This window comes from Castor canadensis, chromosome 12, assembly GCF_047511655.1.
Source record: "Castor canadensis chromosome 12, mCasCan1.hap1v2, whole genome shotgun sequence".
Taxonomy (NCBI): Eukaryota; Metazoa; Chordata; class Mammalia; order Rodentia; family Castoridae; genus Castor; species Castor canadensis.
In genome coordinates, this window is record NC_133397.1 from 116,300,869 (window position 1) to 116,327,898 (window position 27,030).

The following is a 27,030-nucleotide window of genomic DNA, read 5'->3' on the forward strand; positions in this document are numbered from 1 at the left end:
TAATAAGAAGTGATTAATAATTTTCACATGATATTAAATAATTCTCTGAAGGGCTTTTATACTCTAAAAAAATTACACATAAGCCTATTAATGAAAGGAATTAATTTTCACATTGATTTTTTTAAATGTAGCATCATTTTAGTGACTTTCTTAGCTTCTGAATATAATAAGTGTAATTTTTATTCAGTGTGTGATTACACTAATAATCTCCACTTTGGCTGGAGAATTATGGAAAGACCTTATGCAGGCCAATGTACCTGGTAACCTTAGTTGATTAAAGGAAAAAGGATGGCAAAAAATATTAAGAATGTGATTTTATTCCACCCCCCGCCTTCGGAGGACTTCTTTCTCTTCTTGTACAGGTTTAGAGTTCTCTTCCATTTCCCTTTTAACACCTAAGATAGTGAATTTTTATTTTTAAATTTACACTTCATTCTCAAGGTGGGTCAGTTTTCAATAGCCACAAAATCCACAGGCCTCCATAACCATTCCTGGGGTACTCATCTGATGCCCAGTCGAGCAACCCTCTGACTCCAAGAAGAAACTTTATCATTCCTAACTATTCAGCTGCTTTAAATCCAGCCCTCCATGCAGGTTAAAACAGAAGCATCAAAGCAAACTTCCATGTAACAAATAAAGCTTTGCTTATTTTGTTGGTAAAATCAGCAGAGAGAATTAGTTTTTTTCTCAAAAGAGGTAAGAACACAGATTTTTTTGGATAATAAAGGCTTGTTTTTTTAAGTGAAAGACAATGTGATGGGTAATGAAGCAAGAAATAATTTCCAATGTTTATAAAATTAGTTTTACCTTCCCCTTTCCTCCCAGAAGATCACAGAAGTCTGGTTCTCATGGCTTCCTGGGTTGTAACTCACAACTCCCAGGTGGTGACTGGACAGATCCTTCTCTCCTTTCTGGGAACCAAGTCTGTCCCACCCTGTCAAGCTTTTGAGAAAGAAAAAAATCATATGCACACATACACAGAAAGGGATGTGGTACTGAATGACAATTGAATTTTCCATTTAAAAATTGTTCAAAACATCTTTGTTCCATGGTTTTTTTTTTTTTTTTTTGCACTATAAAATACTTTTTGGATGCTTTTAAAATATAATAAATTTCAAACTCTTCCAATGCACTTGGTCTAAGTAACAAAAGTTTCCTCTTATTTTTAAATGTCTTTAATATATAGTTTACTTCACTGCCTACCTTTCCTGTAGAATAGTTTGTTTTCAGGGTGACTGGTTTTCAAAGACTTTTTAGGAGGAAAAACCTAAAACATAAACAGTAAGGCAAACCTATTATGGTAGCACCTGTCTGTAGTCCCAGCTACTTAGGAAGTTGAGGCAAGATAATCCCTTATGTCTAGGAGTCCAAGACCAGCCTGGGCAGCATAGTGAGATCCAGTGTCATAAGCAAAAGAAAAAGAATATTAAAGCAGTAACTTAGGAGACTTTATCTTTTGTGTAAATTTAAACATTCAGAATTCCTTGAAGTTAATATGAGCTACTACTTAATAATCCTTACCATGTTGTAAGAATATTCCAAGCACTTAACATAAATAGACTCCTTTAATTCTCACCACCAAACCTGTGAAGGAGGTACTCCTGTCATTCCCATTTTACAGACAAGGAAACTGAGGCAGGGTGTACTGATTTTGAACTTTAGTCTTATTCGCTAATCTATACTCAGTAATTGCAGTGTGTTGCCAATTTTAGTCTTCAACTCAGGGCAGTACAGAGTTGCCCTTAAACTCTCAGGTTCTCTTCTTCACAGTTTAAGTTTATACTTTCTAAATAGCATTGGTTTAGGGATTTTAGGACTCAGAACAGAAGGTTAAATTCCTTTCTCACCTCTCATGTACTCAGTGGCAGAAGGTAGGAGTGGAGAGCAGTTTCTTTGTATATTAACAACTCCTGGGATTTGTAGCAAGTAAATGACGGCCGTGGTTACATATTCTTCTTGACAATGTCAATTATGTCATTTGATGTCCTTTATTGAGCGAAGTCTAAACATTTCCTCCGTGAGATTTCAGGTAGGAAAGAGTTTTTCCCTTGAAAGCAGTTTTTCTTTCATGTTATCAGGTACAGATCTGTGACTGTCACTCTTCCCCTCTCTGTCTCAGCCACCTGGAAGCCCAAAGCAGCATTCTCCTCCTCTCTCTCTCTCACGGTGACCCTTCACAATAGTGTTTCCAGCTGTCCATCTTGCTGATTTTAATGATCCTATTAGTCTTTTACAAATCCATTTCAAAGTAGTTGGGATAAAAACAAAAATTACATTTTTAAACTTTCACCATCTGCCTTTCACCTGAGAGCCCGGGAGTCTGCTGGATATGGCTTCAAGGCCTTTTGGAAGACTGAAAGAGCCCGTGTCACAACATCAGAAGGAACACTGAGAAAAACCCACGACTAGTGTGTGCTCACCAAAGCCAGGTGTGCTCTGGAGGCAACCAAGTCTCCACAGACCCAGGCACAGACCCCAACACACATAAAAAGAAACCTGCTTTTGTGAAAATCTGCATTATATGGTGTCCTGGACTCAGCTTCCAATTCAGTTGTATATAAAAAGTGAAAAATCAAGCCCTTCTTAATTAGTAAGATTATAAGATTACATAGTTATTAGGTGGGAATGAACTGCATGCCTGTGAAAACAAATGTGTAACCATGCATTTTCAGAGATTTGAAATCTCTTTTGTTTCGCACCTTATGTCTAACTTTGATAATGCATACTTTTTCTTATGGAGTCCTTTTCTATAGTAAGGGTTCACTTTCATGGTTCACAGCTACATTTTTTTTAAGTAGTCAGATAAAATTTGTTCATAATGAAACTACCATTGTCATTTAGGTTTTTGCTAAAATCAGACCTTCAATTCTTTGTGTAGAGGTGCCTCCAGTCACTGGTCTGTCATGCCCCAGAAACAGTTGAGTTAGTTTCAACAGTTCAGTTTAAGACGGTTGCTCATTGGTTTTGTTGGGGACATTTTCTAACCAAGAATGGCTGCCTAAGCTTTGGTTCTCTTATTTCCTGTAACCCCTACGACTTAAAAAATATGGGTCTTAACATCTAGAGTTTGCAACAGAAATGTTTCTCTTTCTTGGTGTTACAAGATATCAATGACTTAACAAAGGCAAACAATATTCAAGTGGAAGACAGATGATAAAAACAATCTTTAAAACCATGTATTTTTTTTTCAATTTATCCATGTTTTAAATTGAAAAAAATTGCAACATTCATTACTTCAATATTCATTGGAAGGTCATATAAGTTCATAGTGCTCAATCACCAACACATCTTTGTTTTACTTTGTTTTGTCTTTCTGCACAGAAACGGACCAATGGACTCCGAAGAGCTTCCAGACAGGTGGATCCAGGTGTGTTTCTGATTATTCATTCTGTGATGACTTCAGTTAAGTGATTAGGAAAGTGGGTGCGAATCGCTGTAGACAGCAGGTGTCCTGTTGACCTTCGATCCTCTCACTCCGGTGCATACTGTGTGACCAGGAGGCGAAGGTCTAGAGTAAATCATTCACAGGATGAATAACCCCCAGTCCACACTTTTCCCACAATCACCTGCTGAGCTGGTCATTTGCAGGCTGAACAGTCTCAGAGTGACTGGTTAATATCAACATACCCAGCTTGCTCCCTCCCTGAGAAAACCAACTAGCAACCTGGCTGTTGTACAGGGAAAGCATGCAACTGGTACCCCCGCCCCCTAATTTGGGAACGTTTCTTCATTTTATACATACATGGGATTTTATAACAGGAGCATGGGGTTAAGGACTTTTTGAACAAGTGTCCTCTCTGGAGACCAGTGATTCTTCTGGAACGACATTCAGTTATTTTCTATTTAACTTTATGTGGTTTGTCCTGTCAGTGTGTTAGTATAATTATTTTTTACCCATTAAGCAATGCCTTCTACAGTTTAATTACTGAATATTTTGTTCTGTACATGACGTTATGCTTGTAGGAAAAGGTACTCACAGTTATTCATATATTCCAAATATAATAACTCTAGATAATAAGTCAAGTGGGACATGCGATACAGAGAATCCTTGCTGAAAATAATCTGGATTGGGCGTTTTGTTTTGTTTTCTCAGCGTAAGTTGTGTTCATCTTGTTGTAAAGTTTAGTTTCAAAGCTTAATAGCTTTTAACTGAAACCACACCTCTGGTATCCTTGCCAGTTTATGAGTTGTCTAGATTTACAGGAGCTTTGTTGCCTCTGGCTAGAAATTGCCTCAATTATGCCTGAGATCACTTTAAATCTTTTAACTTTAGAAAAAAAGTGAAGCCATTAAAAAACAGTGTTCTGGTTTACTTTTTAATAGTTCTGACTTTCCCAAGACAAGACCCTTTGTAGAGGACTCTGTGCTAATATTTAGAAGTAACATCTTTTTTATTTAGTAGGAGCATATAAATGTGAACACAATATTTTTTATTTTGTGTGAGTTGTATTTCTAGTTCAGAAAATCATCTAACCTTTATAAATGCTTTAAATGTTTTTTTTTTTCTTTCTTTTATGAGTACTTTTATTTCCGTCTAGGGAAATTGATTTCTACATATTGTCTCAGTAGTAACAAATTTAACTTTTAACAATTTATTCTATAGACAAAATTTTCTAAGATCTGACATTCTTGAAAAGAAAATATACTGAATTAACAGGTAATAAATAGGGAAAAGTAGACCAGTAATAAAATTAATTTATACTTAAAGGGAATGGTGTGTATAGATACACCTCATCTGATATTTCTGTTTGTCCAAAGATTTTAGAACCCCATGTCGAATAAACTTACAAATACAATAAAAGTGCTTCTGTATGTTGCATTCATAAAATATCTAGAAAAGGTTTCTATTAGGTAGGGTAAATGCATATATTCCTCATTTTTTCCACATTTTTGCTGTTGCAGCTGCTGCTGAGGTAACACGTATTTCTCCCTGTAGCTATCTTTGCATTATGTGTTTGGTTGACTTTTGAGTCTCTGTCTCTTTCTCTTGGCAAGTTACAAAGCTTCTTTGTTCAAAGTCAACCCTTGCTTGATGACTGACCATTTTGAGTTCACCCTGAGGTAGCTGTTGCAAAATCAGATATTCACAGTGTGGGGCATGTTTCATCTAAAATGTTTAAACAACAGATCTGTACAATTGAGGGTACCTGGATTCCCGACTTCCCTGGAGCATGCCATTTTACTGTGGAAATTCCTTTGATTTTTTCTTTTTCTTCCTTTTCCAGCTAACTTAGTTTTCATCTCCAAGTGCTGGTATACTGACTGCTCTCCATTGGCCTCATTGGGAGTGGCTTGTATGAAAAATGCTCAACAGTTTGGGGTGGGGTAGGGTGGGGCAGCAGATTTAACTAGTTAAATCAAGTCGAAATTTCAGAGTCATGTACAAAAGTAAATCATAGATCTTCTCATAGACATTTTGTGTTGAAAAGGAACTTAATGCATAGTTCTATATGCAGTAGTTCTATTTGAGCAATAGTAGGTGGTTTATAAATATTTGTTACAGTTAGTGAATGACTATTTTTTTTTCTGTAGGTATTGGCTCTCTTGCTTTTGAAATTCTTCCTGCTGATGTACTAATGGACCATACCCTGGGCTGGTGGTGGGAAGCATGGCTCTGAGCCACTTTGCCTGGGCTTAGGAGTGGACTTAGCTATTTGCTGTTTGTCAGTTTGCTTTTTGTTGTTGTTGTTGTAGTTTTGCAAAAGGGGACTGATAATAGTACCTAAGTTACAAAGTTGTTTTGAGCATTCCGTGAAGTAGTCAGGTAAAGAACTTTTGAAAGTGCTCACAGTGTTGTGAATGGTAAGTGGTAGCAATTATCATGCTAATGAATTTGTATTCGAGAATGTTATTTAGTATTAGACATTTTGTCATGTGGAGAGTCAATATTTGCCAGTTACATTTTGCAAACAGACCCTAAATTTTCTGTTGAATTTCCATTGAAGGAAGAAGCTATTTAATTATTGTTGTTTTCAAATTTTCCTTTATTCCCAGCTTACTAACAGCTTTCATGATCTTTTGCTTATCTTTTCCCGTAGACACAGTAAGCAGGGATAGCTCAGATTATTTTTGGTGAAATTATTAATGTCTGTGATTGCAATAACGAAAAGAAAGAAAAACTCCCAAGGCTGAAAATGTCTTTTGTGGAATTCTGTTCCAACCCAAGTAAGATGTGAGATGAAGGGTTGCACTGTGACCTATTAGCACATTTAAAATACTCACTCCTTGTTAATTGTGCTTAATCATTACAGCCAATATTTGCAAATAGCTTTACTCTTTATTTTTTTCTTGTCTTCTGTTGTGTGCTAATAAACTTACTAACTTAAAATCTTAACTGCTCTTAAAAATATGGTGATATGGTAGGTATAAATTCTGGTTGCTCTTTTGAATTACTTAAATATAGGAGGGTATTTTCATCAGTTTATTCTCTTTTTTTTTTTCTGAGACAGATGTTGGTTTCAAGAAAGCAACACTTGTAGCAGGCAGATCAATTATTTCAGGAACATGGAGGAGCTAAGCCTTTTTGAAGAGCATGAGATCATAAATCTCAAGAAAATCTGAGCACTGGTGTAATATTTTTCACCTAAAGTGGCACTCAAGGTCAAAGTTACCAATTAAAATTTAATACTGACTGAGCTTTAAAATTTTCCTTCTACTAAATATAGGAGCGATAAGATTTATTTCTGTTTGCATGTGGCATATCCGTATGGCAGGGCATGTGTTCTTTTCACAGAGCCCATGATTTTAGGCTTTTGTGAAATTGTCTTAGATTTGTGCAACTCATAACATCCGGTATTTAAGTCTATAGTCACTAGCTTTTAAAAATTCCGGTCATGGTTTTGTGCCATGCTGCCTAAAGAGTAGATGGAGTAGATGGGAGATGTTTAGGTAACTCTTTCCCTCTTTCCCTTTCTGAGCTTAAGTTACTCATGTGATTTGTGATAACCTTGAATAGTTAATGAACAGATAACAGTTAAATTGATGAGTCCTTTCTGAGAGCTCAGGCTTCTCCTGTGCTCTGTATTAAACTCTTGATGACAAAGAGATACCTATGACTTAGAAAGGCCCATCTCCACAAAATGTATATTCTACCAAGGAGAGGAATAGTTGTGATTGCATAAAAGCATATGTAAATTAATACACGTATAAAACATTTTAGTGTGGTTTAGTACTTATAATATTACGTAGCATCTTAAAAACAATTAGTGAATAGTCTTATAAACATCCAAAATATCTTTAATTATATAATACATGTAGAAAAGCAAAAGACAAGCAAATGAGGGCTCAAATTGCTTTTAAGCTGGTTTATAAGTAGATGTTTTTATTTATATAAATATTTCTGTTAAGCTGGTTTATAGTATTGAATTGCAATTTTATGTGTCTCTCCTTAGCATTTTAACATCAGGAAATTGCTAAATGTACTCCAAATCTAAACAGAATTGTTGGGTTTTCTTACATTTGCTTTTACACATATTTTCAGTTGCTTAATCGAGAAATTTTATATTTGAGTTTCTAAATAGAAAGCATGATGCAAAAAATAGCAACCCAGTGTTTTTAAAATCACTGATCTTCAAACAATTTTTCCTTTATCTTTTTTAAAGGAAAGAAGTAAATGTGCGTTCTTGAAGGTTTAGCAAATAACTTTTGTCTGCAACCAATAAGTAATGGTTTCCATAGATTCTAATATTTCTATATTAACCAGTCAAAACTACTTCTATTTCTTCTGCCACATCTAAAACTAATTTCTCATCAAATATAAATTCTAATCTAAATATTGGGAGCATAATTGTAAATGTGTAAAAATATATTTCACATTGAAAGAGTTGAACTTGAAAAAACTGGGACAGTAGAACCCAGTGATTAAGATTCATTGCAGAGAAGTGAGAAATTCAAGCTGTGAATGAACCCTGGAGAGCATGCTGTGGTTTGATTTTCTTTTTCCTCTCCAGCTTCTATTAAACTACAAACAGTAAGACTAGTTTTGCAGGGAGACAGATGATCCCCTTGTAGTTATTTTCAGGACTACCCTTCTAATTCCCTTCATGATAGCAGATTTCTGAAATGAACATCAACAGTCACAAACCCTGGCTTGTGGCTTTTTTGGTTTGAGGATTTATTTCTCCTTTTCAAGGCTCATTCCAAGTTTACAAAGGATCACTAGTACCTTCTGGCAGGCCTGTGCATGCCTCACCAAGCCAGTCTTTTATGTTGCTTGGCTACCTTCAGAAGAGGAACTGGGGGAGGTGAATGTTCAAAGGTGTATGTGTGGGTGCTTTTACATGGAAAACACAGCATTAAAAATGTGGTAGAAGAAAAACATTTGTGTTATTATCTACAGAACCTGGTTCTGGATCATTTGAACATCTAATAGTGTTAGGATTGGTCATTCTGACTTAGAAGATAAAATATGTAGCTGTTAAATATTTAGAAAAACATTCTAGAGAGGAAGTCTTGAACCTAGTGAGTTACTTTGAGCATTCATCATCAATAAAATGTTCCTTACTTGGAAGATCGGACAAGGTCTGCATTTTTTTTAAAAAAAATCTGTGGTCCTACTAATTAAATAGTATTCCATATCAAAAGAAAAAGAATATATATGTAATGCTAAATAGAAAAAGAAGTATCAGAAATTTCTTTTGGAATAACAACCTCAGAAGGCCAGGTAACTCATTTCAGCACTGAGGTCTTAAATGAAACAAAAAAACGGGATCAAAATAGATTACCTTCCAGTAACAATTTTTGATGTAAGTGCTAGCTAACTGATATCAAGGCAGAAGACATTGAAGGGAGGGTACTCACTGGAAGAAGGAGGGTAAATGAAGACGTAAAGGAGGGTTAGTGAATATGTCTGATGTACTTTCTGTACATGTGTCAGTATGTAACATCAAAACCTGTGGGACTCCTTTTCAAGGAGGAGAGTGGGGAAAGAGGGAGAATAATGGAGTACACTATACATGTGTGTGTGTATATATATGGAAATGTCACAATGAAACCTCCTGTATAACTATCATACACTAAGAAAATATTTAAAAGAGACGAAAGACATTGATAAAGTATTCCTTATTAGGCCATATTAATACTGCTGTTCAAGACTGGTTATCAACTTAAATAGAACATTGGAGTACAATTTGTAGAATTTCTGTTAAAATGATTCATAGTGCTAATTAGTAATTTTCCAGCATATTCAAATCCAGTTGATTTAAAAATTTGAACGAAAGGAAAATTTTAGGTTCTTCTAATTGTTTTTAGATACCATTCTTCTTTGAAACTAACTCATTTTTTCCTGTGTAATCCTAGAAATGGATGGACATTTCCTTGCCTTTGATGAATATGGAATTTTTTTGGAGAGATAAGAAATATAAACACAACAAGTGTAACACTAATACTGTTCAGAATTTGATGAACCACCCACGTGTGTGGTATAGGCTCATGAGTGGTGTAGTTGACAACGAATGTAGCTGGGGGAACATTTATTGTGGACTGAAGAAAAACACAGATATCAACAGAAGTAATTTCAGTACAACTATGGTTTTTTGGGGTGGTACTGTAGTTTGAACCCGGGACTTCATGCTTGCTAGGCAGGTGCTCTTACCACTTGAGCCACTCTGTCAGCTTCCACAACTATAGATTTTTAAATGAAGATACCAGTCTGTTACTAGGTTTGTGTCAATTTGAGTCTATATCAACCAATATGCTTTTGCTGTGTTATAAACCAACTTCAAAGTAGTTTAAGAAAAAAAGGGGAGGGCTTACCAATTTAGGTAAAGGGGAATCTATTGCATTTGGCTTCAGGAAGAATTGGATCCAGGGGCTCCACTTGTACTTCCAGGGTTCAGTTTCTCTGAGTCTCAGTTCTCCTTTCTTGAGTTCCTGTCAACAGGCAATCTCAGGTAGGTTTGTGCCATTTGCAAGCAAAGGTCTTCCATTCCCAATTCTCTGCTTACAGGTCCCCATAGTTAATGAGTCCACAGAAAACAAAATGCCTTTTCCCAAGTCTGTCAAGAATTCTAAGGAGGGCTTTAACTGGCCTGGCCTCCACCATATGCTCATCTCTGCAACAGTGGTTGCAGCCAGGGCTCCCCGTGTTTGGACATCCTGGCTTCTCTGCTCACTTCCAAAAGGGGGAGTGCAGCCAGCTCAGCCTGTCCACATGGAATTTGTTTTTTGCAGGTCTATGTTTACAGAAGAATGGAGGAGAGCAAAAGGAGAGTCTTGGTTTGTGCAGTGAACAATGGTTTTCAGACATTTCGTCCTTTGGCATCCTGTGGCTAGGCCTTCTACCCCTTGTACCTTCTCCTTTTTCTATTTGTAGGCTTTTGTGTTTGGTTGTGTTCTGATATCAAAAGAGATAAATCTGAAGAATGTAAGTAAAAGAGGAACCGGGGATTCTCAAAGGCTTATCCCAAGTGATTGCTTTGATTTGCCACAATAGCAAGAAAGCAACCGTTTTCTTGTCATACAGTTGATCTTGTAACTCTGTCATTATACATAAAATGCCAAGTTTTTCTCCTTTGAATGCAGGTACTGGGGTTCTACAAGGTGATAACCCTTTGTTCCACTCACATCTACTCACATATTAGAATAGAATGATCCATCAGATTAGCGGCTGGAGCAAACAGGACCAAACATAGAACTTTTGTGGGGACAAGAGGGAAAAAAGATGCCTTCCCTTGCTGGAAGGGTCAGAGATGAAATGTTGGAGAACCAGAGACTGCAGGCCTGGAGGCATAGGCTGCTGCCATAGCAATATAGGAGTAATGGGGAAAAAAAAGAGGAGGAAAGATCTATCTTAGCTTTGTATTAAGCACTTTCACTCACATCAGCACTCTTAATCACCAGAGGCAGCCCTATGCTGTAGTTTAGGTAGGGCTGTGTGGGGCCATAGGTCAGCCTGTGTGTCCCACCCGTCTCCTAACAAGCTCTGGAGTCTTGGGAACATTTGTCTGTTTTTTTCTTGTCTAATATGAGCATGGTAGTAGCAGCCACCTTCTGGTGTCACGATGATGATTGAATGGGATAGTAGATGGAACACTTGCCAACAGAGTTTAGCACATAGCAAGTGCTTTGGAAACATTGATAGTGTGCTGATTACTAATATGTATTACACCTGTACTTGTTTTATTGCTGTGTAACAACTTACCTAAATTTATCAGCTTAAAATAACACACATTTATTATCTCATAGTTTTGTGAGTCCAAAATCTGAGCTTGTCTTAGCTGGGTTCTTTATTTCAGGTTTGTTCACAACACCTTACTTAAGATGTTGGCTAGGGCTAGATCTCGTCTGAAGGCTCAGCTGTGGAAGGGTCCACTTTGAAACTCATGTTGTTGTCAGCAACCTTCCATTCCCTTTGGGCTGCTGAATTGAGGATCTCAGCACCTAGCACACATCGCCTGAGGCTGTCTCCAGTTCCACACTATATGAAACATTCTGTGTGAATGTTTACTTCATCAGAGTGTGCAAGCCAAGAACGTGTTAGGGAAGATGGAAATTAAAATCTTACATGACACAATCATAGCAGTGGCATCCTACCATGATCACTGGAGTTTTTCTGTAGAGAACAACAAAGCTCTGAGAGGTTAAGTAGTTTACCTAAGGTCACATAGCAACTGGCGGGTGCCAACTTTAATTGTGGTGTGTTTGACTTTAGAGTCCTCCCTTTTAGAGATCTACTCTGTCTGTACAGTACTTATCGCAGGCTTTGGACTGAGAAAAGCTTATTTCCTGAGGCCTCGCTCGATAGTTCAGTGCAAATTACCAGTGAGAGCTGGTCTGTTTTGCCGGGTTCATTATTGACTGTTGTTACCAAGCAGACGTATGGGTGATTTTATTTTATGCATTGTTAATTTTGAAAATGTTAATCTGAAATTGCTACAGTATTTCAATTAATTTGGACGATTAAAACTTAGCACCAGAAGATTTCTGAGCATAAGATAAGGCAACTAATTAGAGATTCTGAAACAAACAACTGTAGACCCTGGCACAGAACCGTTCTGGGCACATGATGCCCAGCAGAGCTCACACTGCTGAACAGTCTTGAAAAGAATCATTTCTGGCAGCCTAAATACTAAACTTGAATACAGCTGAATTTTTAAAAGATCTATTTTAAGGCATTACTGTTTAACATATAATTTTTTAAATATTACACAGTTCTGAAAAACTGCCTTGGATTTCTTTTTGCTGTGTTTTCTTTTGGGTAATTATCATAGGGACAGAAATGCAGTAGACATGTGTTGTTCAATTACAACACAAACGTGAGGCAGGATACACTTTTTAAAAGTCACTTAACCTTCTTTGATAAGTTACAGTTTTGAAAAGTTTATTGCAAATAATTCATAAAATATAAGGAAGCATAGAAAAGTTTCCTTGATGAACCCTGGAACCCTCTAAGCCAAACGATCTCCCAGTTGCACTTTTATGATGTATTTTTCCCCAAATACTGATCTTCTTTGTGGAAAGCCAAATGTTTACAAAAATTTCTGTTTTCCAATTTGGTATTCTGCACTTATTTAACTTTGTTTCATGAGCATATTTGTTTATTCATTTGTTCGCTCAACCATTTGACAAGCATGCAGACTTGGTGTTAAATTTATAAGAATGAGCAAGACAGGCTTCCACTTTCTCAGGTCCCGGTGTCACAGAGCAATGGTAACACTGAAGCTTCGAGTTAAGCACAGGCGACTGGGCTTAAAGGGCACAGACTTTAGGTATGTGGTTCCCCAGGAAATGTCTACACTGAGATCCAAGATACGAGTAGGGGATTGATAAAAAATAAGTGGAGATAAGACCATTGCTGGACTCAGGAACAGCTCCAGCAAAGGCCCTGAGGTGTATGAAGCACAGAAGGTAGGCGTGGGAGGGAAGGCTGTGGGCGATGAGAAATGAATGGATCCAAGACAGAGTCTTTGTTATTCCGTATCAAAAAAAAAAAATCTAAGTTTATCCTGAAGAGCAGTTTTAACCAGAGAAGTGTCATAGTCACCCAGAACAGATTGAAAACATCCTGCCATGGTGTGAGGGTATCTTGAAGTATGAAATACCCTTCGGAAAATATGAAATGGTCTTAGCATAATTTACTGTTGAACATTACTCTTTCTAATTTTAATTGCTGTAAATACTACTTTAAGGAGTGTAGACATATGTGTCCATATAGCTGATTGGTTTGTGTGGGCGGGGAGGTGCTGGGGTTTGAACTCAGGGCCTAGTGCTTCTAGGCAGGTGCTCTTCCACTTGGGCCATGCCCCTAACCCAGCTAATTGCTCTTTCAGAATGAAATCCTTGAGGTCTACTAACACTGTGTTATTCCTTTTACAGTAAGTCTTGAAAAGAAAAGAATAGTGTCTTACTATTTATATCACAGTCCACGTGCTTCTCAACTTTACGCTGGCATTGTGTCCTGGTAAATCTATTGTAAACTGAAAATCTATCACAAGGCAAATTTGCACTTACTGCACCTTATCTACCAAGCGCCATAGTTTAGCAACCCAGCACACAATAAAGTGTCTTTGTTTGTCCTCATGACTGCGAGGCTGGCAGAAGCTGTGCTGGTTGCCGCTCCCTCCTGTCTCAAGACAGAATTGTACATAAATGACACTAGCCCAGGAAAAGTTCCAAATTTGAAGCGTGGTTTCTATTGAACATCTAGAAGCCATAAGTTAAACCATTGTAAGTTAGGATCTGTCTGTAGTTCCTAGAATAATATGCACTTTATTTTAGGTAAAATAGATTATTTTTAATGTTTATTGACTATATATTATGCTTCTGTAAATTATCTGCTTTTATGTTCAAAATTTAGTGCTTTTCTAAATGATTTGTAAGAACATATATAAATGATATCAACAATACATTTATTGAAAATATTTTAATAATTTTTCTGACTTGTTTATGAGATTTTAAATTTGCAATTGGTTAAAGTAATTATTTTATTTATGTTCTTTTACTGTTATTATGTTTACAAGCTTTCCCTTCCTCTTAATTCTATTAAATATGTACATATCTTTTAATTTTTGCATATTTGACCAAAGTATTTTATTTAAATCAAAACTTATTTTATTTAACTTTAAAAATTTAAATAATAGATCACAAGTAGCAGCTCCAAAACACACATCAAGATGTTTTTAAGGATATATGTTACAACAGTTTGCAAATTTAAATTATCTTTTTTATGTGTTACTTATTGACCACATTGCATTCTTTTTATCTTGTGCTTTGTTACAGACATAGTTTGCTCAAATTACGTCATCTTGTGCAGTATTTGTCACAGTACATGCTCTTATAGACAATGAGGAAGTAACATTAAAAACAAATACAACCACTTTACATCGAGATAATCAGGCTTTCTTATTTGTAAAATATAACAGACTAAGATTACCTCCTCTAAGACCTTTTGGAAGTCCACAGAAAAATACTTTGTGTGTTCTGTTCCTTTGAGTTAAGAAGGGGTCTTCCCTTGTTCTCTTAGTCTTGAAGTGGGCACGCCCTTGGGTTTTATACCTGTCTGTTCTCCCAGGAGTGAGCCGAGACCTATTATTTTAACAGAGCTTTAGTTTTAGTAATTTTTCATGTAAGAAAATTTCAGTTGCTACTTAATTTGTAATGTTATACATATATTCTTATTTCAGAAGCAGTATGCAAATTTTAAGCTTTAGAGGATTTTTTTTTTTTTTTTGGCAGTACTAGGGTTCGAATTCAGGGTTTTGTGCTTGCTAGGCAAGTGCTCTACCACTTGAGCCACACCTCCAGTCCTTTTTGGTCTGGTTGTTTTGGAGATGGGGTCTTGCTTTTTGTCCAGACCAGCCTGGTCCATGCTCCTCTCATGTCACACTTTCTGTCTTTGCTGGGACAGCAGGCGTGCGTCACTACACCCAGCTAGTTTCTCTTGAGGTGGGGGTCTCATGAGCTTTTTTGCCAGGACTCTCCTGGAACCTCAATTCCCCTGATTTCAGCCTCCCAAGTAGCTGAGATGACAGGCATGAACCACTGACACATGGCATCCACTCGGAGTCTTAGAGCTGTATATTGTGATGAAAACATGATGTATTTAAACAAATAAGCTTTCTTGGGGAAGTCAGTTGTGAGTATGGAAGAGCAACGCCTTTGGTTTCCTGCCTGGCACATCGATTCTGATGATCTGCTCAGAAAACATACTTCTGGGGGGTGGGTGTCCACATATCAGCAGCCATGCCGTAGTTCTCTACACTACTCCTTCCTTCCTTCCTTCCTCCCTCCCTTTCTCCCTCCCTCCTTTTGACAGTATCAGGGTTTGAATTCAGGGCCTTGCATTTATTAGGTAAGTGCTCTACCACTGGAATTACCCCCAGTCCTTTTGCTTTTTATTTTTCATATGGGGTCTCACAGTTTTGCTTGTGGCCATCCTTGGACTGCGATCCTCCTACCTTTGCCTCCCAAGTAAATGGGATTACAGGTGTGAACCATCATGCCTGGCTTCCCTACTATTTTCAGTGACCAACTGGAGGCAGAAAATGTCTTTAATTCAAGACACAACTTTCCATCTTGGGACTGAGAATTATTCTTTCAGTTTGTTGACAGCATATCAGCAAGATTAGATGGGTGAAAAGGGAAAATGGTCATGTATTTCTCCACTACTACCTATCATTATGTTGCTTATATCATAGCTTTGGACTCTCACAGGAAGAAACTTGCCATTAAAAAAAAATCCTCATACTTTGGGGATCTCATATTTACATACTTTGGTCCTCTTCCACTTAAGATCAAGAAGTATCTGAGAACAGAATGTGGCCAATGGTTTTGAGAAAATGAAATGGCAACACCTTCTTGGAATCTCAAACTGTTCAAAGATATTTTTTTTTCCCCTTGCAAAACAGGAAGAAATTGGAGAAAAGCATATGGACTCAGGTTGAGCATATGATATATTTTCAACTCGAATTGGCACTTTATTCATATTTGTAGTGTGACTTAAAATTAATTTTGGTGAAGCAGTTAGATCTGAGAGAGGAAAAGAATTGCTATGTGGCTCAATCAACATTTGTGGCATCTCCTTAATCACTGTTTCCATACCTAAAGAGAAGCTACTGAGATGAGAAAAGTTTATGATGTCAGTGCCAACTGCAGCTCTTGCCTCTCCAAAAAAGAGTTCATTATTCATCATCGAAGCCCAAGAACAAACACACTTCGTGGTTCATGCCAATTTTTTAAATAACATTTCTGAAAAGAAAATAAAGCCCACTAGTTTTTAAAATCTTTATTTGAAAAGGTTTTAATTTGGCTGTTACTTAATTTGTGGTATGTAAATGTGATGTGCTCCCAGAATGCCTGTGCATAGTACATTATGGTAGAGTGTGTTGATTAAGAGTTTTGATTAGAGCGAGGTAGGTCCAGATTCTAGGCTCTGTTACTTCCCGCCCACGTGGTCATAGAACACACAAAGTACTTCAAGCACAGTGCTTGGCCAGTGACTGGCCAATGGTCAGAAGTACCCTTACTTGCAGGAAGCAGGGCAGGTTTGAAGTTTGAAAACATGGGTTTCAATCCAGCCTTCTCTGTAAAATCTTCAGCTTTCTCATCTGTTGAATGGGAATGCAAATGCTCTCCCTACCTACATCCTAATGTGATTTGCTTGTGTTTCAGGGCCAGCCATGTAGTTACTACATCTCTATGCAGTTTATAATTTTTTTGTAACTGTATTTACATTTTTTTCTGTTTTCTGACTTACAAAGCTCTTTAAAAATAAGATAGGTGAAAGGTACAGCGATGTAAAAAAAGAAGGTTCTAATGCAGACCTCCTGTGAGAAGAGAGGCTCTGATTTAAACATCATAAATTGAACCTGGTGTAGAAGTCAAAGCAACTACAGCCTACCTTTTTAGGACCATTAGCAAGCAGGAATCAGAGATAGGAATGGCCTCATGGTGAAAATATCAGACACTGTTGCAAATGTGTTGTTTTTTTGGTCCCTATTAGAAGACTTGCCCTTTCTTTCTTCTTTCTTTATTTCTGTGGCCCCTGCTATTAGAAGCATTGTAAAAAGCCAAAAGAAGAACAAGAAATTCTAAGGACACAGTTACATATGTGGCCTTGAGGTTTCAGGAAATCACAGGATACAGGCGAGGTCTGTGTCCAGCTACAGTAGCTGGGGTAATTCTTTTTGTCCCCTCTTTCAACAGTGAAGGACACCCAGGAAGGCTTAGTTCATTTGTCAAGTCAAAGTAGTTTGGAAAAGGACATTGAGCAGAGTAGGTTTTTTTTGTGGTGAAATAGAATGAAAGTGCAGGTAAGAATTTTTCTGTCTTCAATTTTAAAGAACACTGGCCTAACAAGTTTGTCTTTTTCCTCCTGCATTCCTTTTGACCTTCTTATCAGTTCTTGCCTTTGTCCCTTGGGGATTTTCTCTGGCTAGTGAGCAACAAGTCCTGAATTCCACACCGTTTTATTGCAAAAGAGTGGATGAGAATTAACTTGTTGGGGAAAGTAGCCCAGGAATTAACTGTTACTGGATGCTTCTGTAATAAGTCACTGCCAGCTATGAGCCCAAATAAAAGTAAATCTGTTTCACCTGTGGCAGTCCAAATTATGAATTTCACCTAACAAATAAAAACTAAGCTTAATATTAAGCACTAGAAATTCCTGTTGAACTATCTGCCTTCCTTGAACAGTCAACTTTTCTAGAATTTCCTCCTTTCTGGCTACACAGACATCATCCCTGAGGCCCTGCCGCAGTCTTCTCTTTCTCTACAATGAAGAGAAAGTTAAGATTTGTTAAGCTCTTATCCTACACCTTCATTTTACATCACTTCTGCAAATTCTTTCATGCATTATTTGTAATTCCACAAGCATGCAGGTGAAGTAACTGTGGAGTAAATATTAGAGTGGCGTTTATTCATGTGTACTAAGTTTTATGTAATTTATTTTTAAATTTTCACAGCAAAACCAATCAGATAAATAATTACATCCATTTCACAGACAAGGAAGCTGTTCTGAGAGTTTAAGGCATGTCCAAATTCACAAAGTAGTAAATGCGGAAGCTGAGCTTTTAGCCAAATCCATATAAAAATATGTACAGTGGAGACTGGTTTCTGGGCCTTTCTCAGACACAAAAATCTGTAAGTGTCCAGTCACTGACATCAAATGGCATACACAATTTCCATATAACCTGTGCACATCCTTCCGCAGTCATGTATGCTCTGGAACAGTTGTTGTACCATATTGTTTGGGGAATAATAGCAAGAAAAAGTCTGTATGTGTTCAGACAGATGCATTTTTTTCCTCCCAAATATTTTCACTTTTTTCAGATGAATATTTTCTTGGCATACATTAATTTTCATAGTAAGGAGTTCATTATGACATTTCCCTGCATGCATTCAGTGTACTCTGATCATACTCACCTTTCTACCTTCCTAGTAGCTCCCCCCTCTATTTTCATGACTTTGTTTATTCATTTTATCTCTCCCTAACTTCCACAAATGGGAGAAAACGTGTGGTACTTGTCTTTGTGGGAAGTAGCTTACTTCACTTAACGTGTTAATCTCCAGTTCCATCCATTTTTCTTCTTTTCAAAAAATTAGTGTATATTAGTTGTACAGGGGTTTCATTGTGACAAACTGTATTTTAATTAGATTCACTCCGTCCATCCTCCTCCTCCTTAAAGGCTGAGTCAAACTCTGTTGTGTATATACCACATTTTCTTTATCCATTTATCCATTGATGGGCATGTAGGCTGATTCCATATTTTAATCCATGAATGTGAAACCCAGGATACAGAGGGCCAACTGTATATGTGTTTACATAATTAGTAGAAGTATTGGATGTCTTAAATTAGGTTTCTTTGGAGGAGGATGTTCACTGCATTGCTGCACTTTATTAATTGATCTCGAGGCTGGCCTCAGCCACAAATAGTGTAAAAGACACTGGGGAAGGAGGAACTGAGCTAACATAGGATAAAGAGAAATAATCGGTCAGATTAAAGAGGGAAACACCTTTAATTGCTGATTCCAAATGGAGGGTCAGTTATGACCCGGATGTTAGGGCTTTTAGGGCAGGGGAATTTGTGCTGTTGTCTGAATGCCTGGATCCTAGATGAAAGAGGCCCACCTCAGATGCCTAGAAGGCCTGAGAGGCCTTTGAAAAACCTCCACTGGGCAAGGAGCACCCTCAGGTCCCTGCCAACCTTGGGATGCTTCAGTGCCGAGCAAGGAAGGAGGCTCATTCGTACAGCATTCCAGACCTTCCATTCGTGTGCCTCTGCTTTGATGTTAACATGATTAGATAACCAAATCATTGCAAAATATCAGGAAATGACCCCGGACAAGTGCTGCCGCTCTTCATTCTTTATACTCTCTTTGCCCTTAATGTCTTCATTAGGTTTGTGTAGAAAACAGGGTTTGGGCATGGTTTTGCTGTTTTAAATAATTTATGGAAGTTGACTGTTTTTCTGTCTGGTGATTTATTGTTGGTCTGGTTGTGTGTGTGTGTGTGTGTGTGTGTGTGTGTGTAATCCTAACATAAACCATCATCAATCAAATCATCACCATTCAACTACAGCAATATTTCTTCTAATAAATCAATTTCACACTACTTTGGGTAAAAATCATAACTTATGTCCCAGGCAAACATGGAGCCCTTCTTGGATTATATTTACAAAGCTAATACAGATTAATATTTAAAGGGAGCTGAAAATAGGCTGGGCAGTTAGTGAAGCATTTTCAGGGTAAGAAGCCAGGCACAGTTCGCTATTGCAGAGTGCAGTGGACATTTGGCTACTGTCTGTAAACTGATGTGCACTTCAGGAGTTAGCGGGTGGGAATCTCAGTTCCTAAATTTAGGAGTGCATGAAATAAAGCCATTTTTCATGTTTTGGAAATCAGCTTAATTCCCATCTTGAGCCCTTGGTGCCTGAAGATTATCAGTTAACACCTCACACGTGCGAAAGGGTGGTCCCTGACCAGGAAGATTTCCTGAGGGCCTCTGTAGGGAGGCCACAGAGCAGGACACACTTCTCACAAACCTCTGTCCTCTCTCCATCCTTCCCCCATTGGTTCTGTGGAAGGTTGGCCCTCTTCCCTCTTCTATGGGACACCCAGCAGCATCTCTTCGGGAATTCAGCCTTTACAAAGGGTAAAGGGAATCAGTGAGTTCCTGTAAGCTCTTGCTCTCCACCCTGCCGTGCACCCTAAATCAAAGAAACAGAACTCTTCACCACTTACTTGTAATAGGGAGACAGGGTACTATGGAAGGCACAAAAATTAATATTTCAGTAAATGGTCTTGCTACTAAAGAATGAAAGAGAGTGGGAAACCACAGTGATAGACTATGCTGCCTCTGGAGATAGTGGGGGAACCACACCCTTCCTCTGGGTGAGGTCAGATTAGGGGGAGTCTCAGGGTTGACCTGCCTTCAGCAGGAATGAACGCATGCATTCAGGGTTTGTAAGACTAGTTTGGCCCCCAGTCTAGATCTCATTGAATGACTGGCAAGGAGCTGATTTGAAGAAAGTAAACTTGTGAGTTGCAGCTTTTGAGTTGTGTGCTTTATGTCTGCTACTGGACTGACTGATCCTTTGTGGACAACACCTAGTCTTTATCTTCAGTGCTGAGACTTTCAGCACAGAACTTTTATGAAAGTGTAGTAGTGGTATGCCGCTACTCAGTAGGGTGGGAACAAAGGCAATGGTCCACCCACTGGTGGGGAGGAATATTTTATCAGTGACGTTGCTGAGAACTTATGGACCATGGTCATGAGAACAGTCGATCTCTGATTGAAAATATTTTTGTTATTTTACTTATTTATTTATTTATTGTTTTTATATTTGCTTACATGTGTATACATTTTTTGGGCCACCCCTGTCCCTGCTTCTGGGCAGAACTTGTTCCACCCTCTTGTTCTCCAATTTTGTTGAAGAGAAAACATAAGGGATAATAACAAAAACAGTGTTTTTGCTAGTTTGAGACAAGGATAGCTATGCAGAGAGATTCCTAGCATTGCTTGCATGCACATGTATATTACAACCTGAATTGATTCATCGCCACCAGACCTCTTCAATACTTCCTGGTCACCTTCCCATAGTGACCCCTGCCAATTTAAGATTACTATATTCGCTCTTCAACAGGGAGCACATCAACCACATTCAAGTTTTAGGTTTCCTTTTCTTTCCCTATTTCTTCTGTGCGTGTTCTCCCCTTAGTGTGTGACTCATGTCTGATAATATTACTGCATTTATTTTAGGTCTATAATCAGCATATGAGGGAGAACATGTGATTTTTGGTCTTCTGAGCCCAGCTAACTTCGCTTAAGATGATGTTCTCCAGTTCCATCCATTTACTTGCAAATGACAAAATTTCATTTTTCTTTGTGGCTGAGTACAATTCCATTGTGTATAGATACCACATTTTCTTAATCCATTCATCGGTAGTGGGGCATCTTGGCTGTTTCCATAGCTTGGCTATTGTGAATCGTGCTGCAATAAACATGAATTCTCCCCAGACAATACACCCCTTATTGCTTGGCCTGGTGTAGAGCACTCTTCACCCCCATGTTTTCCTCAAATTGTTCTTTCCTTCTATACCACTAGTATTCAGTAAACTATTGTCCAGTTTATTAGCTATTGTAATACTCTCTTAACTATCCATCTTGCCTCTGATCCTTACTTCCTTTATTGCCTCCTCCAGGCTATCAGAAAGATGAGTTGCTTGAAACACAATATGCCTCTCCTATTAAAACTTTCCTGCCTGAACTCAGAACCAGTCTGCAGGGTATAAAATACGTGAGGTTCCCAGAACCTAATTCCTATATAATTATTCCTGCTTGTCTTTCCTTCTGCAGTAGCTGAGATCTGATCATTTTTTCACATATACTGAATTCTTTGGTAGCAAGAATTCTTGTCTCGTGCTTCTGTTTTTGGCCAAAATAGCTTTACTCCACTTCTCTATCTGGTTGAGCCTTATATCTAGTTGACTACCTTACAGTTCCCCATATCTGATGTGCTATGTAGATTCCTCTCCCATAACACTACCATGGTATTTTAAAAAAAATGATTGATGTAAATCTACCAGAACTCCTTAATACCTGGGGCTTTATCTTCATATTTCTACCTATAGTATGTAGAACACAGCAGGTGGTCAGTAAATATATATATTGAACTGACTTATGATCCCAGCTGGAGGAAACATAACACTGTGCAGTGGAAAATTCTTTAACCTCTTTAAAGAGCCCATGAATACTTCCTTTTGTACTTGAGAAATTGTGAAAATGGTTTGTTGGTGAGATCAACAATCCTAATTTTATTAGTTGCTACTCAAATTAGTGTAAACAATAAAAGGCATTACATTGTAGTACTGATGAATATATACTAGCCTTCTTAATTTTACTTAGATTGTAAGAACAATGAATAAAAAATCCTAAACTTACAGCCATATACACCACAGGCATGTTTATGAAGTGATTTTTTTGGTAAGTTTTGCAAGAATCTTAAAGTGAAAATAATTTGCTTCTAATATCAACCACTCAGAGCCAAATTGGAACAATAGGAGTTTCATTTAGGGTCTATAATAACCACGGAAGACTTGCTTTAACACCTTTTGCTGCAGTTGTGAAGAGTTTGCTGGTACGGAAAAGTGAAGCAATAAAATTTTTCAGCAGAGGTAGAACACTAGCAAGCTTTTTATTTTGTAAATTGGCATTTTTGAAGCTCTGACTACTTTGTTAGCAATTATCTTAAATCATGTTGCATGTAAATCTGCCTATTATATTTCTTCTACTTTAATAGTTTGGTGAAAGAGGAGTTTATAAAATCATATTTCTTTCAGTACGCTTATTTTCCATCCAAATCTACATAGAATTCAAAGATCCACAGAAACTTTAAGGTAAAGAGATTACAGAAGGCCCTGAGGTGTTTTCAAAACCTTCCCGTAGACTGTGGTACACATTTATTTTGTCAGGTGTGATTTGGCGGGGGGTGGGGCAGAATAGTTAATATGGGACAATACATTTCTCTACTTTTTTCCCCATTATAAAAGTTTCTTTTAATAACCCAGATTTGCACCAGCCTATTCAACAGTGTAAAAGGTCAAACTTTGAAATTCCATTTGAATATCTATAAAGGGCAAGTGTATTTTAAGTCATTGGATACACTTTGCATTAGATGAATTACCATCCCCAGAGGTTCCCAAGGAATCCTAACTGACTAGAGAAACTAGAGTCACACATATTCTAATTATAGATGCATTCTTTAGTTTACCAAGAATTTATCCTCAACTACCTCAAATATCTTTAAAGCACAAATTTTTCAGCAGATTTAAAACACAATTAGATTGGGCTGGAGGAGTGGCTCAAGTGGTAGAGCGCCTGCCTTGCAAGCCTGAGGCCTTGAGTTCAAACCCCAGTCCTGTCCAAACAAAAACAAAAACAAAACAAAAGGAATAAAACACAATTAGATTGATAAAGAACTAGCACTGAAAAGTTTGGGGCAGCCTCAGGAAGACAAGACCAGCCTTTGCAGCCAGATCACCAGCGAGGGTGAGGGTATCTGCACTGGCAATTCCTTCCTTCTGATTGGCATCTGCTTTTAACTGCTTGTATTGTAATAGGAGCTGGATAGACCTAGAAACTTTTAGCTTAGTTTCCTTAACCATTACTCGTGTGTCTTTTTCTACCCATTAGGCACACAGAATGTGCTTCTCTTAGGGTTTTCTATTAAAGTATGGTACTTTCATTTGGATAGTAAATGTTCTTGCTAAAATGGCCTCACATAACCTATCATTCTGGTTGGGTTTGGGCCTTCAGAAGCTGTAAGGCCAGTGGCCTTGAATGAAATCCCTTCAACTCTTAGTGCTTTTAATAAAATAGAAAAGATAACCACTGGGTCTCTGAAACCATTGATCACCAGAGAACAGCAGCCTTTGGGCTGTAGAGATGCTCTGTGTGTGAGTTAACTTATGCCCTACAGACATTATGTCTCAACTTAAGGCAGACACTTTTTCCCTTATAAAATCCTTCTGGGAAAAGTCCAAATGGAGCAGAATAAAAATTGAGACAATATGCTCATATGTTTTTCTTTTTTTCAGCTTCCCCAAGGATTCTGCCTTAACTGTAGCCTTTTCTTAAAAACAGTTTGTCATATTTTTAATATAATTTTAATCATTTGGAGAAAGGGGACTGGATGCATTTGTATTGATGACGTGTGGGAGTATAAATTTGTTGACAGGCTCATTTTGCAGAGTGGATTCAATGCTGAAAAAAATGTAGCAACTCATTATTTTAAAATGGCACGTTCTCTCCTTAAGTACAGTGCTCTGTTTTTGAAACTTCAGGAATATACTGTGTAAGCAGTTACTCACATTATAAATTAAAATTTCATTTGCCTTACAGGACTATTTAATTTTTTGCTTATGGGCACATAATGACTTGAAGATTCAAATAATAGTTATTCATTTAGGAGAGTAAAACACTTCCCTCAATCAATCTGAAGTGCCAACTTCGTTATTTATTTGTTTTTAATTTAAATTCAATTTATCTGATACAGAAAAATAAAAATTGTACATATTAATGAGGTACTATGTGATATTTTGATATATACATACATTGCAGGATGTTTCAATTTCTTTAAACATATATTGTCTCTTTAAATATTTATCATTTATTTATGATGAAAACATTCAAAATGCTCTCCTCAACTTTTTGAAGCATCCAGTATATTACTGTTATCTGTAGTCACCCTACTATGCACACACAACTTCTGCTTCCTGTCTAACTGTAACTTGGTACCCACTAATCATCTTTTTCCTTCCCTTTTCCCCCTCTCCCTTCCCAGCTTCTGGAAACTGCCATTCTGCTCCTGACTTCTGTGAGATTAATGGTTTTATATTCCATGTCTGAGTGAGGTCGTGTGTTATTTAGCTTCCTGTTCCTGTCTTATTTCACATAACACAATGTTCTCCAGTTCTATTCATATTATCACAAAAGATGGGGCTTCATTCTTTTTTATGGATGAAAAATATTCCATGGTATATGTACCATATTTTCTTTATTCATAAGTTGATGGACAGTTGAGCTGTCTCCTGGTCTTGGCTGATGGCTGGTAGGATATAGTCAGAATGTAAGTTGGAGGTCCTGTTCATGTAGGACAAGAATTTTGGACATTGTTTTTTAGACAACAAACACATCATTGAAGGATTTTGTTCGCTACCTCCAACAAAAGTTTTTGATTCAAAAATCTTATAAAGAAACAGATGTAACTATATAGAATTTAGAAGATTTGAATCAGTAAAATTTCTCATAATTTTGCAAATTAAGTTGTTAACATTGTGGCATTTGTCTTTATAGGGTTTCTTCTGTGCTTCTGTGTTCTTTCAAAACAGAAGTGAGGTCTTGTTGTGTGCCCTGCTGTTTTATAACTTGCTTTTCTCCCTTTCAATGATATATTTAGACATGATTCTATTTATTATAATGATGGTCTTCCATAACATTATTTTTAAAATTTTCAGCTTGCTATAGAATCATAAGAAGGCACCCTGATTGAATTTAACCAGTTCTCTGTTTCCAATTTTCTCATAACTACTACAGTGACTATTTGAAAGATAATTCTAATTACATTTTACAAATTAACTGTTACTTAAAATTCAATAATTTTTATTATTTTAATGAGGATATTTTAAAAGTCTTTGTTCTAATAGAAAAAAATTCATCAGCATTAGATTACAAGTTTTTTTTTCTTAACAGAAAAAAATTCAACATTATATTGCATATTGGTAAGCTCTCTTAGTTATAGGGCTTTCTCCCCACTAAACTCTTGCTGAGATTAGGCACTCTTACCTTATACTTCCATAGTATTTGCCTTTTTTGTCCTATAACTTCTATAATGCTTTGTAACAATTGCCCGTATAATTTCCTTTTCTCTGTTAGACTCTAAGCTTTGTGAAGGGAAGAGCAGGCCTATCTTCTTTGTTACATTCTTTACATTCTAAGCACAAAATAGTGTATGGTAGGTTTTGAAAAAAAATCAAAACACATGGGTGAATGGATGCTTTGAGATGAACAAGCAGAAGCTGAAAGCAGAAGTACCAACAAATAGTTTACCATGTAGAGTCTCTTTCACTCTGCAGCCATTTTGGATGATGTGTTTCCTAAACTGGGGAATGGAATGAGTTTCAGTCATTGGCAAAGTCATTGACCTACTGGTCACCGTTGTAGTCTGGTGTGTATTTCTGTCTTTCTGCAAAGAGATAGATGGATGTCTAGAGAATCTGGCTTGTGAATTAATTTCTTTTCTGGTTACCTTGTTTCAAAGCCCAGAAAGCCAAATCTCAACATGCCTTCCCACTCACTGGGATAATTAAGATGAAAATAACAATTACATAACTCAGTGCAGCCAAAAAGAAATCTTTAAGTTTAGCACCTTGAGAGTAGTGCTCAAAATGGGGGCTGTTATTCAGACCCTCATAGCTATGTGGAGAAGGAATGCAAAGAAAGGGATCCCCCAGAGTTCAGCAGTTGCAACCTGAAACTGGAATAAGAGGGAATAAACTGGTAGAAAAATAGAGTGGGAGAAAGGAATAAATTAAATGTGAGTCAAATTATCTGTGGGACTACTTTTTAGGTGCCAAAAAATTTTAATTTCAGGTTTTAGAGAGGGTTTTTTTTTCCCCTCTCATACACATGGCCTATAAGAAGTTTTTCTCTGTGCAAAGGTAGGGGAAGGGAAAAAAAGAAATATTTGCCCTTTGAAATTTGGTGGTATTCTGGTGATTTGTCAGTTAAGATTATGAGGAGGACTGGAGATGGGAAAGGTCTGGTTTCACTCTCACACTCGCCTTTGTGTACTTATTGAAGACTTCTTTACCTAGTCAATAGATATATAGAAAACTGTTTGCATGTTTAAATTCATACACGAAAATAAACCTTCAACAGGCAACAAAGAAGAGCCCAGCCAGTAGTCAAGGGTCCCTAGGACCTAAAATAGTGGCTGATGCACAAAGCAGCTCAGTATTTCCTAAAGAACAAAACAGAAAAAGAGACTAAAGTTCCATACATTGCTATAGATTCCAAGAATATTATGCAAAAAT

At 37.3% G+C, this 27,030-nt stretch overlaps 1 protein-coding gene across 3 annotated transcripts in view; it reads left to right on the top strand.

Moving 5' to 3' along the window:
• Window positions 1-27,030, top strand: part of Vav3 (vav guanine nucleotide exchange factor 3) — a 341,328-nt gene that overhangs the window by 233,739 nt on the left and 80,559 nt on the right. For all 3 annotated transcript variants that reach the window (XM_074050867.1, XM_074050865.1, XM_074050866.1), the window contains one exon: window positions 3,322-3,367. In XM_074050867.1, coding sequence (XP_073906968.1) covers window positions 3,322-3,367 — 46 coding nt within the window. The remainder of the gene's footprint in view (window positions 1-3,321; window positions 3,368-27,030) is intronic.